The 13013-nt window shown below is 43.6% G+C and overlaps 1 protein-coding gene across 1 annotated transcript; it reads right to left on the bottom strand.

Annotated features, from left to right (window-relative positions):
• Positions 1 to 854: 854 nt before the first annotated feature.
• Positions 855 to 11213, bottom strand: LOC131138366 (double-stranded RNA-specific editase B2-like). Its single transcript, XM_058087222.2, has 9 exons — positions 11090 to 11213; positions 6055 to 6851; positions 4549 to 4654; positions 2781 to 2937; positions 2547 to 2704; positions 2336 to 2471; positions 2081 to 2262; positions 1604 to 1785; positions 855 to 1535 (listed from the first exon to the last, which is right to left on the bottom strand). Exons 1-9 carry the CDS (start codon positions 11154 to 11156, stop codon positions 1353 to 1355), a joined length of 1968 nt encoding a protein of 655 aa, XP_057943205.2. The 5' UTR covers positions 11157 to 11213; the 3' UTR covers positions 855 to 1352.
• Positions 11214 to 13013: the final 1800 nt, after the last annotated feature.

Raw genomic sequence — 13013 nt, 5'->3', positions numbered from 1 at the left:
CCCCATGCTTCACAGTAGGGATGGTGTTCTTCGGATTGTACTCTTCATTCTTCTTCCTCCAAACACGCTTATTGGAATTATGACCAAAAAGTTCTATTTTGGTCTCATCTGACCATAAAACTTTCTCCCATGACTCCTCTGTATCATCCAAATGGTCATATGCAAACTTAAGACGGGCCTTGACATGTGCTGGTTTAAGCAGGGGAACCTTTCGTGCCATGCATGATTTCACATCATGACGTCTTAGTGTATTACCTACAGTAACCTTGGAAACGGTGGTCCCAGTTCTTTTCAGGTCATTGACCAAGTCCTGTCGTGTAGTTCTGGGCTGATTCCTCACCTTTCTTAGAATCATTGAGACCCCACGAGGTGATATCTTGCATGGGGCTCCACTCCAATTGAGATTGACCGTCATGTTTAGCTTCTTCCATTTTCTAATGATAGCTCCAACAGTGGACCTTTTTTCACCAAGCTGCTTGGTAATTGCTCCGTAGCCCTTTCCAGCCTTGTGGAGGTGTACAATTTTGTCTCTGGTGTCTTTGGACAGCTCTTTGGTCTTCGCCATGTTACAAGTTAAAGTCTTACTGATTGTATGGGGTGGACAGGTGTCTTTATGCAGCTAACGACCTCAAACAGGTGCATCTGATTCAGGATGATACATGGAGTGCAGGTGGACTTCTAATGGGCAGACTAACAGGTCTTTCAGGGTCAGAATTCTAGATGATACACAGGTGTTCAAATACTTATTTGCAGCTGTATCACACAAATAAATTGTTAAAAAATCATGCATTGTGATTTCTGGATTTTTCTTTTTAGTTTATCTCTCTCACAGTGGACATGCACCTACGATGAAAATTTCAGACCCCTCCATGATTTCTAAGTGGGAGAAATAGCAAAATAGCAGGGTGTTCAAATACTTATTTTCTTCACTGTAAATGTAGTTTAAAATGATAATAATTTAAAATACATAAAAAAACATTAAAGTATTAAACAATTGTAATGATATAAATAATAGTATTATTGTATATATTGCATAATAACAATTAGTGTATAATTGTCAGGGACACTCCATACTGCAGTGCTTCCCAACCTTCAAACATTTGACCTGTAGCCAGAGGTGGGGCTCGCACTCGGGGGGCCCCTGAGAGACCGGGTGCTCCAAGTGCTAATACATCTACTGCACAGAAACGACAACAATAGGTATTTACCATGCAATTATGAAACAACGACATAGCAAACCACCTTTTGCTATGTCTATTATTGCTATTATATTATAATATAATTATTGTTTGGGACTACGTTCAGCCAGTGTCCTGGCATCCATCTTACAACCTGCTAAGAAGACCTGAGAGTCAAACTATATCCTCCACGACGTCAACACCACCGCCGCCTTCTGGAAATTTCCTGATCCAAAGTCCGACGCCACTGTCCTGCAGAGCTTGTCTAAACTGCTGCTTGACCCCCTGGTAGCGTCCAGCTGCCTCCTTCCAGCCAGCGTGCGTCCTCACGGCGTCCTCTGAAGTCCAACCTCTCAGCTGCATGCAGGACACGTCTCATTCAAGATGGTGGACACAAACTACGGCGTTGTCTTGATGCTACTCACCTGCTTGTGTAGGCTCTGCCAGCCGGCGAACAAGCGACGTCTGCTGAGCCTCGACGGTGTTCCACCGTGGACGCGTCTCCCTGAGGACGCACTGATCATCTCCACTTGTCTATCGCCAAGACTCCAGTTGAAGCTGGCAGGCCACACCTTCCTACCTGCACGCCGCTCGCCACCGCCATCACCTGTCAACAATGGAAGACATCTTGAAGTTTACTAAAGTATACTGTGGACACTTCATCTGGTTCACCAGCACTTGTCCCATGATGTCCAGTACTTTGGTGCATGTCTGGATATATGGTACGTGAAGTTGGAGGTCTTTACTTCCATGGGGGGTGGTGGCCCACCAGATGTAGCAGATGGCGCTACGATGACAAAACCTCCAGGACTGAAGTGGAACAGTCAGACTGGCAAGTTTAGGACTGCCGGGCAAGTGCAGGTGTGTCTAATGAAGCGACTCTAAAAAGTCAAAGGGCATACAGGCAAGGAGTGGCTGCTGGCATCTGTAGGGGAAGGAAGGACGCCTAACGGGGGCCAGGCGACGCGTCAAGACCCGTTCCAGGTGACCCGTGTGACTCAGTGTCCCCACTACCAGGCTGTACAGGTACACAGGCGCCATCAGGTGTGACAGGAGGGCCCCCTGCAAGCCAGCAACACACCACCTGGTGACCCCAAAGATGGTCCTCAGACTCGTCAAGAACTGGCACACTTCAATTGGAAAAGAACTCAACTTACTTTGCTATTTTGTCGGTGCAGGACATGCTGCCCGCAGGTCTACCCGACGACACGGGTCCCTGTGCCGTGACGGGCAGTGTGCCCTCGCCCCCGATAACCTTCTTCCTGAGGCGGCAGCGCAACTTCCTGTTGGCTTCTGCCGGCACAGGAAGACAGGTTCAGTGAGGGCGTGTCGTTTAGTTGGTCTTGTCTTGACATGTGAGGGTCTCACGTGAGGCATTGGTCTCGTAGGGACAGTTGAGTCGGGCGTCACCACATGGTGAGGAGGTCACGTACATGTGGAATCGAACACCGTCTCGCAGTCGGAAGACTCGGTGCCCTGTTGTCGGGAGAAAGATGGACTCCTCCTGGATGGCCTTCTCAGGATGACTTCAGCAGAGTGAGGAATAAAGTTTTTGACAAACTACTGCTGACAAAAAAACACCTAAAAAATACAATTTTGGACCTGAGCCGCTCCAGCTGGCGATGGAAGAAGACCAGCAGTGCCCTCCTGCACAGGACCTCAGCATGACAGTCGCTCACTGCACAGTCGCAACTGCAGATTTCCAAACACTTGGTCCCGGTTGCCATGGAAACCACCTCGGCTGATCTCAGGTCAAATCCTGGAGGCAAAAGTATTAACGCAGGAAGTGACGTCCACGTTAAGATGAGACTAAGATGAGACCTAAAAATGTCATCCAATACTTCTCTACAAGAGAGGAGAAATATGATCTCAGGGAAGAAGTACATTTGAAACACTTCTATGCTAGGACTACGTCAGGGGTGGGCAAATATTTTGACTCGTGGGCCGCATTGAGTTAACAAAATTGTCCAGGGGGCCAGAACATGTATTTAACACACACATTTTCCTTGAATGATTTGTCTAATTGTAGCTGTATGTTCTCATGTGGCTTTTTTCAGGAGCACTTTAAACATCAAACTATGTCACTAAATTTTACATTTAAAAAAAAAATGACTAAATAAGACATGTTGCCAGTTTGTATGTTAAAAGTTGAAATACTGAAAAAGCAACTGGCGGGCCGGATTCAAACACTTGGGCCCCCGGGCCGTAGTTTGCCCACCCCTGGACTACGTGATGCTAACCATAGCATTTCAGTATGTGGAATCAAACTATGGAATGGATTGAGTAAGGAAATCAAACAATGCACAACGATGAGCCAATTCAAGAAACAATACAAGCAGTTGATGTTTGCTAAATACAAGGATGAAGAGTCTTGAACCAGTCATGATGTGCTATATATATCACTATATTGACACTTACTATGGTACCCATTATGGCATTGGATGCTCATATCACCGAGTACTTTGGTACGAGGTACATCATTAAAAAAAAAACCTTAAACTGTATTATGGAAAGCAGGAAGTGAACAAATGTAACAGTTAGTGATTGTAAAAGTACCAGATGGAGGGGTAGGATTTAATAAACTTTGCTTCTTCCTACTCCTTTTGGACATGTGGAACTGGGAACTGATTATGGGATGCACTCAATTGTAATCTGATGCATGTTCAAATGAAATAAAACCATTACCATTACCATTACCATTACTTTTGGACATGAAGTAGTATGACATGGCCATTAGCAGTGTGGTGCATCGGCCTTGTTTTGTCCAGTTTTTGGTGCTGGAGAAAGTAGTTCCAGCTAGTTGATGACGACAACAATATCCTTTCAGAAGAGTCATAGATTTGCATCACAAACGTGTTCAATCGATCAGCATTATTTTGTCTCCCTTCGCATCGCTGCATGCTTCTCGCCTCGTGGCAGCCATCTTCCGGCATGTAAACACGACACGACTCTTTTGAATGGATACGTTTTAAGTATCAAAATGCCTTCTTTTTGTGACCCCACCAACTCACCGGAACTACTTTCTTCTACAGCAAAAACTGGCCAGAACGTGGCTCACGGGACCAAATGGGGGTGTGAGGGTAGGGCACCGTTGATGCACTACGTTGCTGATGGGATGTCAGCAGTTCCAAACCGTGTATCTCATTAAACTAAGGTAGCTGTAGCTGTAGCTGTCTTGTCACCTATATGCTAAGCTAGACTAGTTGATTTCTGTCTTTATGCTACGTCTCGATAGCAGCTGTAGGCTATGCTAAGTTATGCTAGCTGCTTCGTAGCTGTGTTTATGCTAAGATGGAAGCCATTTTGGCTATGTTGTCTTATTTCCTTTCCTCGTGCTCCTATTAGACCTAATGTGGTGTCTGGCGCTAACCTGTGGTCATGACAATGGCGGCCATGACTTTGTGTGCTGCGAGGCCGTCGTGTGTCAGCTGCTCATGTTTGAGAGCCACCAGCCGGAAGATGGACTCTGCAAAGAACTGCAAAGAAAAAGAGGGTGTGTTGAAACAAGGAAAACCTGCTTTGACCTTTGACTCCAGCGTGTGTGAACGTCGGCGTGAAGGTGAACATCAAGTGTCGACTAAGCGTGTTAAACCATGCGATTAATTCACCGTCACAGCGTCTTCCTGCTTCTTGCTCTGCTGCCCGTCCTCCTTCTTCATTAATACGCTCTCATCATCTCATTGCTGACACGTCTTGACTGACAGCTTATAACATAGCGAGAAGATGCTAAATGAAGCCTAACTGCCATCTACGCTGATTATTGGTAATATTCTTGTATTGTGATGGATTTCCTCCATTGTTGCGTTGGTGGTTACGTTTTTTTTCCTAACCCGTGGATGTCAGAGGAAGCAAAGCCACTCTGGGCTGATTTTCACTGAAAATGAGAAGCAAGATTTATTTCTGAAGAAGAAATTTTAAGAAATTTTAGCTTCAGTTTATTTACAAGATGCTCAATGCGACAGTTTTTTGTCAATAATATTTTATTTCCCTTCGGGTGACTGAGAGGGTAGCCCTTTTCCATTTGAGAAAACCATAACTTTAGACTTGTCTGCATTTAACACCAGCCTAAGCTGATTTCGATGTGACTGGACAGCATCACACCAAGACTGGAAGAAGCAGTAGATGACCGTATCATCTGCCTAAAAATGAAAAGTGGCGTTCATTACGTTTTGACAAAGATTGTTCACATAAATAGAAAACAGCATTGGACCTAAAACAGAGCCTTGGGGTACTCCTTTAGTTATTGGAAGAAAGGCGGAAGACTGGCCAGCAAAATGTACACAATGATTTCATTCATTCATTCATTCATTTTCTACCACTTATCCTCACGAGGGTCGCGGGGGGTGCTGGAGCCTATCCCAGCTGTCTTGGGACGAGAGGCGGGGTACACCCTGGACTGGTTGCCAGCCAATCACAGGGCACATATAGACAAACAACCATTCACACTCACATTCATACCTATGGACAATTTGGAGTCGCTAATTAACCTAGCATGTTTTTGGAATGTGGGAGGAAACCGGAGTACCCGGGAAAACCCACGCATGCACGGGGAGAACATGCAAACTCCACACAGAGATGGCCGAGGGTGGAATTGAACCCTGATCTCCTAGCTGTGAGGTCTGCGTGCTAACCACTCGACCGCCGCGCAGCCCTACACAATGATTTCTACCTGATGAATAGTTGTAAAACCAGCAGTAACAGATTTTAGAAATCCGGTTTTAACGAGATATCACGATCAACCGTGTTGAAGGCTTTAGACAAATCGATAAAAAGCATTTTACCCCACCTAGGAATCAATGATCAATGTCCAAGCCTAAGAAGTATCCTTCTAAAAGAATGGAAGTTGTTCTCCCTGCCAGGCGAGTGTGAAGCTCACCTGAGGTAGCTGCCTTGGGGCGCCATGGAGGTCCATCTGCATCCTGCCGGGGTCCAAGCGGACGTTGTACAACTGTCGTAAGACAGCAGCTGCCGCCCGTTCCTTAGCCAGTCTTTTACTGTGACTGCACCCTTCAAAGAACTTCCCCTCCACCCGTAGCACCACCATGAAGCTCCTGGTGGGTCGCCCGTAATGCTGCTCTGTCAAGCAGAAGTAGCGTAGTCCTGGTCGCAGTTTGTCGAGCAGGGCCGGAGGACTGAGGCGTTCCAAAAGGGAAGTGCTGAAGACTTGAGTGAAGCTGCTGGGGAAGACCTCCTTCTTCTTTTCCATGATGAAGGTGCAGCTTTCATCTTCTGAGCAGAAGACATCAGAGTACTCGAAGTGGTCTTCAGTGAAATCCACAGTGGCAGTTCCGGTGTCCTCCAAGCTGGTATGAACTTGTGAGGCAACAGGGAACTGGATGAAGGACTTGAGGGCCATCTCGGCAGCCCTGACCTTGGCCTGTTTTTTTGTTGTCCCCCGGCCTACAAAGTGAAAACCGTTCACATCCACGCCCACGGAAAACACAGGAGCGTGTGGGGGTCCAGTCTTTGATGTCACCTCATAGTGCAGACCAGGTCTTAGCTCGTTCAGATGCACCACTGCAGTCTTACGAGCCAACGCCCAGGAGGTTCTCCGGCCCGAAAACTGTTGCTTCTTGCCGTCCCTCAGGGGCTGTTTCCTCTTGGAGGCCTTACAAAGCTTCAATGGATGATGGTGGTTCACTTGGTCTTGGTGATCCTCCACGCCGTTTGGACCTGAGGACACAATCACCAGGCTTTGTTTATCTTCGTTTTGGAGGTCTTGTACTGTCAGCATGTCTCCATCCAGACTGGTGCTGACGCTAGAAGCACTCAGGTGGACTTTGATGACAGATGCTGAATATTTACAAAACCAAATCACACACACTTCCTGTCACGTGACCATAGGTGGTCATTGTATTAGGACATTTCATATTATGGTGTTCTCGGTTACGTACATAATTCCGGAAATGATTAGCATTGTATAAAAAAGAAAAATAAGTATTTGCTTGCAAGCAGAAGAATTGGCAGGCCGGAAAACACATAGCTGCAAGAATACATGGGGTGGTATTGCAGTATGTACATAGTACATGTACATAGTTGCAAAGGACAACATCACTTTGGTTTGGTAGTTGTACTTCCAATGCCGCCACTACTATGAAGGACAAAGATGGCCTCTTTGGACATGTGAGCTAGCATGTGATGACTAAACAGCACAGTGGTCTAATCTTTGAGACAGGGGTCTCAAACACACGGTCCGCGGGCCAAATGTGGCCTGCAGGACACTAGTTTGAGGCCCCCGCCTTGAATGAAAGTTTAATGTTAGTTTGATATGGATGCTGTATGGTATCATGTACCCAGAAAAAATTAAGTTTGATTAATGTTCATGTTAAAGGTTAAATAACTGTTACTAGTTATCCTCCCTCTACGCGTGGAAGTGGTAAGTTTTTGGCTATTTAAGTTGAAAGGAAATAACTTGAAGGCTACCGTTTAGGTCGCTAGCTCTCTAGTTTGCGAGTTAGCATGTGTCTCAAGACCCTGCAGTTGCGCAATATGTTGTAAATAAAAAGAGCCTATACTATAGACCAGGGGTCAGCAACCTGCGGCTCCAGAGCCGCATGTGGCTCTTCAGCCTCTTTATTGTGGCTCCCTTTGCGATGCTTGAATATTTTTAACACCCGAGTGGGGAAAATGCACGTCTTTTGTAATGAGTTTTAAAAAATCCAACTTTGTCTGAGACCATGAATGCATCCTGAGTGAGTTCTGACTGCTATCCAGTTCAGTACATGAAGAAAAACAAGTAATACTTACCTACAAATCTAAAAAATAAATTCGAGATAATTTAAAAACAGCGGCATGGGAACTTGTTTTTACGTTTACAGTAGTTTACACATACATTTATGTAAGTTTATCTCCAAAACTAGCAAGAGTACTCCAACTCGTCTTTTCTTATCTGAACTACTTTGATACCCCCAAATTCCCTCCAATGTTGTTTTAAACATAATATATGTTTTGCGGCTCCAGGCTATTTTTCTTCAGTGGGCATTGGGTAAAATGGCTCTTTTCATAGTAAAGGTTGCCGACCCCTGCTATAGACTATACTATACTATATACTATATATACTATATACTATATAGACTATACTATAGTCTCACAACTATAGTCGTGTTTTGTCATGTCTACAGGGCTCTAATAATGCTTTGTTCATTTTAATCTGAAAAAAAATAATTTGTCTACCCACCAACTATATGTGGTTTCTTAAGTTTTTATTATTTGCCGTTTTATTAATATTATTATATTTATTTATTTATTACTGATTGATTGATTTTCTTTATTCTTGATTTGTTTATTTATTTTTCATCTTATTTTGTGTAGAAAAATAAAAATTAAGATATTTGAGAACAGTGGAATGTTTTATCACAGCTTTTCTTGTTGAAAATCGGAACCAAAGCACTGAAAAAGTTTGTATATTTTTCTGTTTTTAATAAATTCGTTTTTTTGGGGGGGGGGGACACCTGATGCGGCACAGCCTTGCCCAGACCCTAGCTCCAGTGGCCCCCAGGTAAATTGAGTTTGAGACCCCTGCTTTGAGACGTCTCTCCCACCTTTGCAACGCCCCTTCCACTGTTCTTTCTCTTTTTTCGTATGGTTTCCTTTGCGTCCTGTATTTCATCTCTGTATGACTTTATTTTATATGTCCATGTGTTTTGTCCACAGTGTGAGTGACTCACAGTGGGGGTTCATTTCAGGAAAAAAACATTGCCGTTGTCGGAACAGAATTTTCTGCATCCAGCTGCTGCTGATGGAGCTTATTTACATGGTGAGTTAGCTTTAAATGGGACATTAAATTAAGCACAGTAGGAAGTGTGTGTTTGTGTGCACGTTTAATGTGGTTTTCCACAAAGCACAGGCTTCCTTTCACTTGGCTCAGTGGTAACAATAAAAATAATTTTACATTGTGACACTGTGCTTAAAGTCTGCTGGTGATTGGCTATACAGTCCAAAGTCATCCAATAATAATGGCATCAAATTGAACACAAAGATAAAGTAGTGAGTTGGTATCTCCATTGGAACGTACCTTTATGGAGTTTGAAAGTTCCCCCCGGGAACGCCACCTTCCCCCCACATTCCAAAATATGCATGCTTGGTTCATTGGAGACTAAATTGTTCATAGGTGGGAATGTGAGCGTGAATGGCTGCTGATTGGCCGGCCACCAACTGGGCTCTTGCCCAAAGACAGGCTCCAACATACCTGGAGAAGCGTCAGGTAGATCTCAGGTAGATCAAACATTTTTATAGAAGATGTGTTTTGTGAGAGCAGGCCAACCAGAAACCGATGGCGTCTGTTATGAATGATAATACGATACGATAATATGGAAGTGGCAGTGAGGAAGACATTTGAAAACGCTGCGATCCGACCTACATTGGTGTTCCCAGCTTCACCTGCTTGGGATGTTTTTCACTTGATATTAAAGTACTGCGGCTTTTGGCTGGACTTTGAGAGAATGATGACGAGACAGTGGATCAACAATCACTTTATGGAAACAAACAAGTACGTCAAAACAACCATAGTCCTAGTCCATAGTCGTATATCGCAGACTATCAGACCATAGAAACCCATTCCCCCCACCCAGATGTAAAAAAAATGTCCATGTGTGTGGCGGCTAATGTCCAGTATGGCCCACAAGCTCAAGTTCAACCCTGCTGTAAAGTAAAGTGGCGTTTGTAAAGTAATAAAACGCGTTCATCCGCCCATCAAATGTCAGGCAAACAGCAATTTGCAAATGAACATGTTGATGTTTGTAGGAATTATTGAGCAACATATGGTGCAAAGAAACAACAAGCAGGGGAGTAATCATCTCTAAAGCCGTGCTACTCTTCTCTTTTTTTGCTTTCACTTTTTGTTCACATGCCACAAATGTATTCTTATTTTCTACTGCAATTGTTGATGATTTATTGAGTCCATAGTGTGTGATTATTACATAAACATCAACATATCAGGGCAAAACGGGCGCCATGTGTCGTCCATCGTGGTAAGTATTTGCAAGCCAGCTAAGTGCGCTAAAAGGCAGGATTGGACAGACTGATGATTGTTCTGGAAGCTTTTATTTCTTTCCTGTCCACAGAAAAAAGGCCATCGTCTGGTTAATGAAAGTGGAACGGCTTAGAGCGCTTAGAATAAGCAAAAAGCCATCACCACGTAATCTGCCGCCTTTGCCAGGATTAACATGAGGACAACAATGGCAGATTAATCCTGGGAGGATGACCTGTTGCTCCAATTATCATTAACAGACACACGAGAGGCACAATCACAGCACAAGTCTGTGGAGGCCATCTGCCTCGAACGTTCAATCTCGGTAAGACAGCTTTCTCTTCTCGTATTTGAACTCACTTCATACTGTAAATGATTTCATCCATAATGACTTGTTAAACCTGGGGAGACAGAGCCTTCTCCATCGCTGCCCCCACCCTCTGGAACGCTGGTCCCATTCACTCCGTGCTTGCCCTGATCTTCCCTCCTTCAAAAAACAACTCTTTAAATCTGTTTTTAATGTCTAACTTTTTATACCTGACTGCTTTTACTCATGTTTTAACTGTGTATTAACCAATTAATGTTGTATTTTTATGTATCTTTTACTCTGTTTACTTGTTTTTATTCAACTCCATTTTTCTGTAAAGTGTCTTTGAGTATTTTGAAAAGTGCTATACAAATAAAATGCATAATTATTATTATTATTAACAATGCTAACAATGCTGTGGACACCCCACACAACAGCGAAGAATTCAACCATGAAAACTTTCAATCATTTGGTCAAATCGTAGCATATTTTCTTCTGTTACTAAAAATGAGTTTTCTTTCAACGGAGTCTGACTAAGAAAGAACAAGCATCCCATAATCCAGGCTATGCTCTAATGATAAGATGGCATAAACCTGCAAATATGAACACCTCAAAATGTTAAAAGTTTGTTCTCACCTGTCCGTCTACTCTTCCTCTTCCTCCTCCTCTTCCTCCCCGCGTCCGACACATCCCACATGTCCATGCTGCGTGTTTGTGTGCCTTCTTCACACACTTGACTGGTGTGTTGCCGTGTGACAGGATGAAGCTGTGCAGGACGTGACCCCCACATCTCCTCTCCAAGCCACGCCCCCGCCCCCTACTGTGACATCACCCAGCATCTCTGGTCCGCAGGCAACAAAAGCACGCTTTAAATGTCAATGATCTTCATTTTGGAACCGTTTTACTCAACTGCAGAGGGTGTCAGGTGTCAATGGAGGTTGTCAATGATTACAGTATATTGTTTATTCCTCAGAAGACAGACAGGTAGATTCCATCAAAAGGTCCATGGAAATAAATCATGTTTGCATTACAATACAGCATTGATTACCATAATCTGTCCTAATGCCTCGCCGCTCATTAGCAAACATTTTTATGCAGCTTTTCTCCACATCAGACACCCCCAAACAAACAATGGCTCCATCTTGACTTTCCAGTCACTGACTCCATCTTCAGGAGGATTAAGTCACATGATGGAAAGCTCTCCTGGACACTTCATTAGGTACACCTGTCGCTTTCACGTCACGCCTGAGTACAGTGTGTGTGCGTGCTCATCCTGCTGTGAAATAACGATGAGGCTGATTAGATGTGAAGAATATTTCTATGTCTGATTACATATCTGGCCGAAATCACGTCACTGAATTTTTTGTCTTTTAACAGCACTTTTTAATTGACTGATTAGAATCATAATTGCAATGATGAGACTTTTAATCAGATTTGACGCTCAAGTTATTATAAATAGGGCCGCATGTGGCCTGATGCTTAGCATGTTCGCCACACAGTCAGGAGATCGGGCTTGCATGGGTTTACTCCGGTTTCCTCCCACATTCCAAAATTCTGAATGTTGGGTTCATGGAGATATATTGTCCATAGGTATGAATGTGAGTGTGAATGGTTGTTTGTCTATATGTGCCCTGTGATTGGCTGGCCACCAGTCCAGGGTGTACCCCGCCTCTCACCCCAAAGAGAGCTGGGATAGGCTCCAGCACCCCCGCGAATCGAGTGACGATAAGCAGTATAGAAAACGGATGGATGCATAGCTGGAGGTTAATTGGAGATAACTTGTCCATAGGCATGAATGTGAGTGTGAATGGTTGTTTGTCTATTCCCGTGATTGGCTGGCGACCAATCCAGGGTGTGACCAAAGTTAGCTGGTATAGGCTCCAGCATGCCACCGCGACCTTAATGAGGACAAGCGGCGTAGAGGATGGATGGACGCTCATATGATATTACGGAACAACAACGACATCCAGTGGTGAAGTACAGTACTTACTACTTACGATACAATAATCATTATTGTAGTCATAGCATTATTGAATAATGCTATGAATGTCTAGCCACCATTTGACTGTATTTAACTTATTTCTATAGATATATGCATTTGTTTATCACGGGACACATGTATGCCAACATCCATTTTACAATTCGAATCTTAATTTGGTCACTATAATCTGGTAAGATTATAGTGCTGCAAAAAAGTGGTCATTGTTGTGGAACAAGCGTTCATACGGGATCATTATTATAACAAAATGCTTCAAATGTATGTAGTCAGATATATACATTGTATATCAAAGTATTTATATGTGGTGGACTGGTCTTCGTGTTATTGACTGTTTTGGTTTGTTAAATACCTGCTAGTACTTAGTTAGTACCTAGTTAGTACTTAGTTAGTCCGTTAGGGGGCAGACTTTGCTCACTAATGGTTCTCTGCTAACTACTGTATTTCTCCCCATTATTTTAAAATAAGCACAATCATTCTAATTCTAATCGGTACTTCCAACTGTCTAACGTATAATAAACATATCTAACATAATGAGATGTCTAACTTATTTTTGTTTAAGTA

The sequence above is a fragment of the Doryrhamphus excisus genome, linkage group LG11 (assembly GCF_037039965.1).
Source record: "Doryrhamphus excisus strain RoL-2023G ecotype Guam linkage group LG11, RoL_Dexc_Guam_v1.1, whole genome shotgun sequence".
Taxonomy (NCBI): domain Eukaryota; kingdom Metazoa; phylum Chordata; class Actinopteri; order Syngnathiformes; family Syngnathidae; genus Doryrhamphus; species Doryrhamphus excisus.
Note: the sequence above shows the minus strand (reverse complement) of the source record. Positions and strands in the feature narration are given on the sequence as shown.

Bases quoted from the DNA above. Each gene is read 5' to 3' on its own strand.
- LOC131138366 (XM_058087222.2), bottom strand. From the start codon at position 11,156: ATGGACATGTGGGATGTGTCGGACGCGGGGAGGAAGAGGAGGAGGAAG. The intron at 4,655-6,054 runs GTGAGCTTCACA...TTTTCTTTGCAG, and splicing joins CCCCAAGGCAGCTACCTCAG to TTCTTTGCAGAGTCCATCTT. The intron at 2,263-2,335 runs GTAAGTTGAGTT...TGGGGTCACCAG, and splicing joins TGCACCGACAAAATAGCAAA to GTGGTGTGTTGCTGGCTTGC.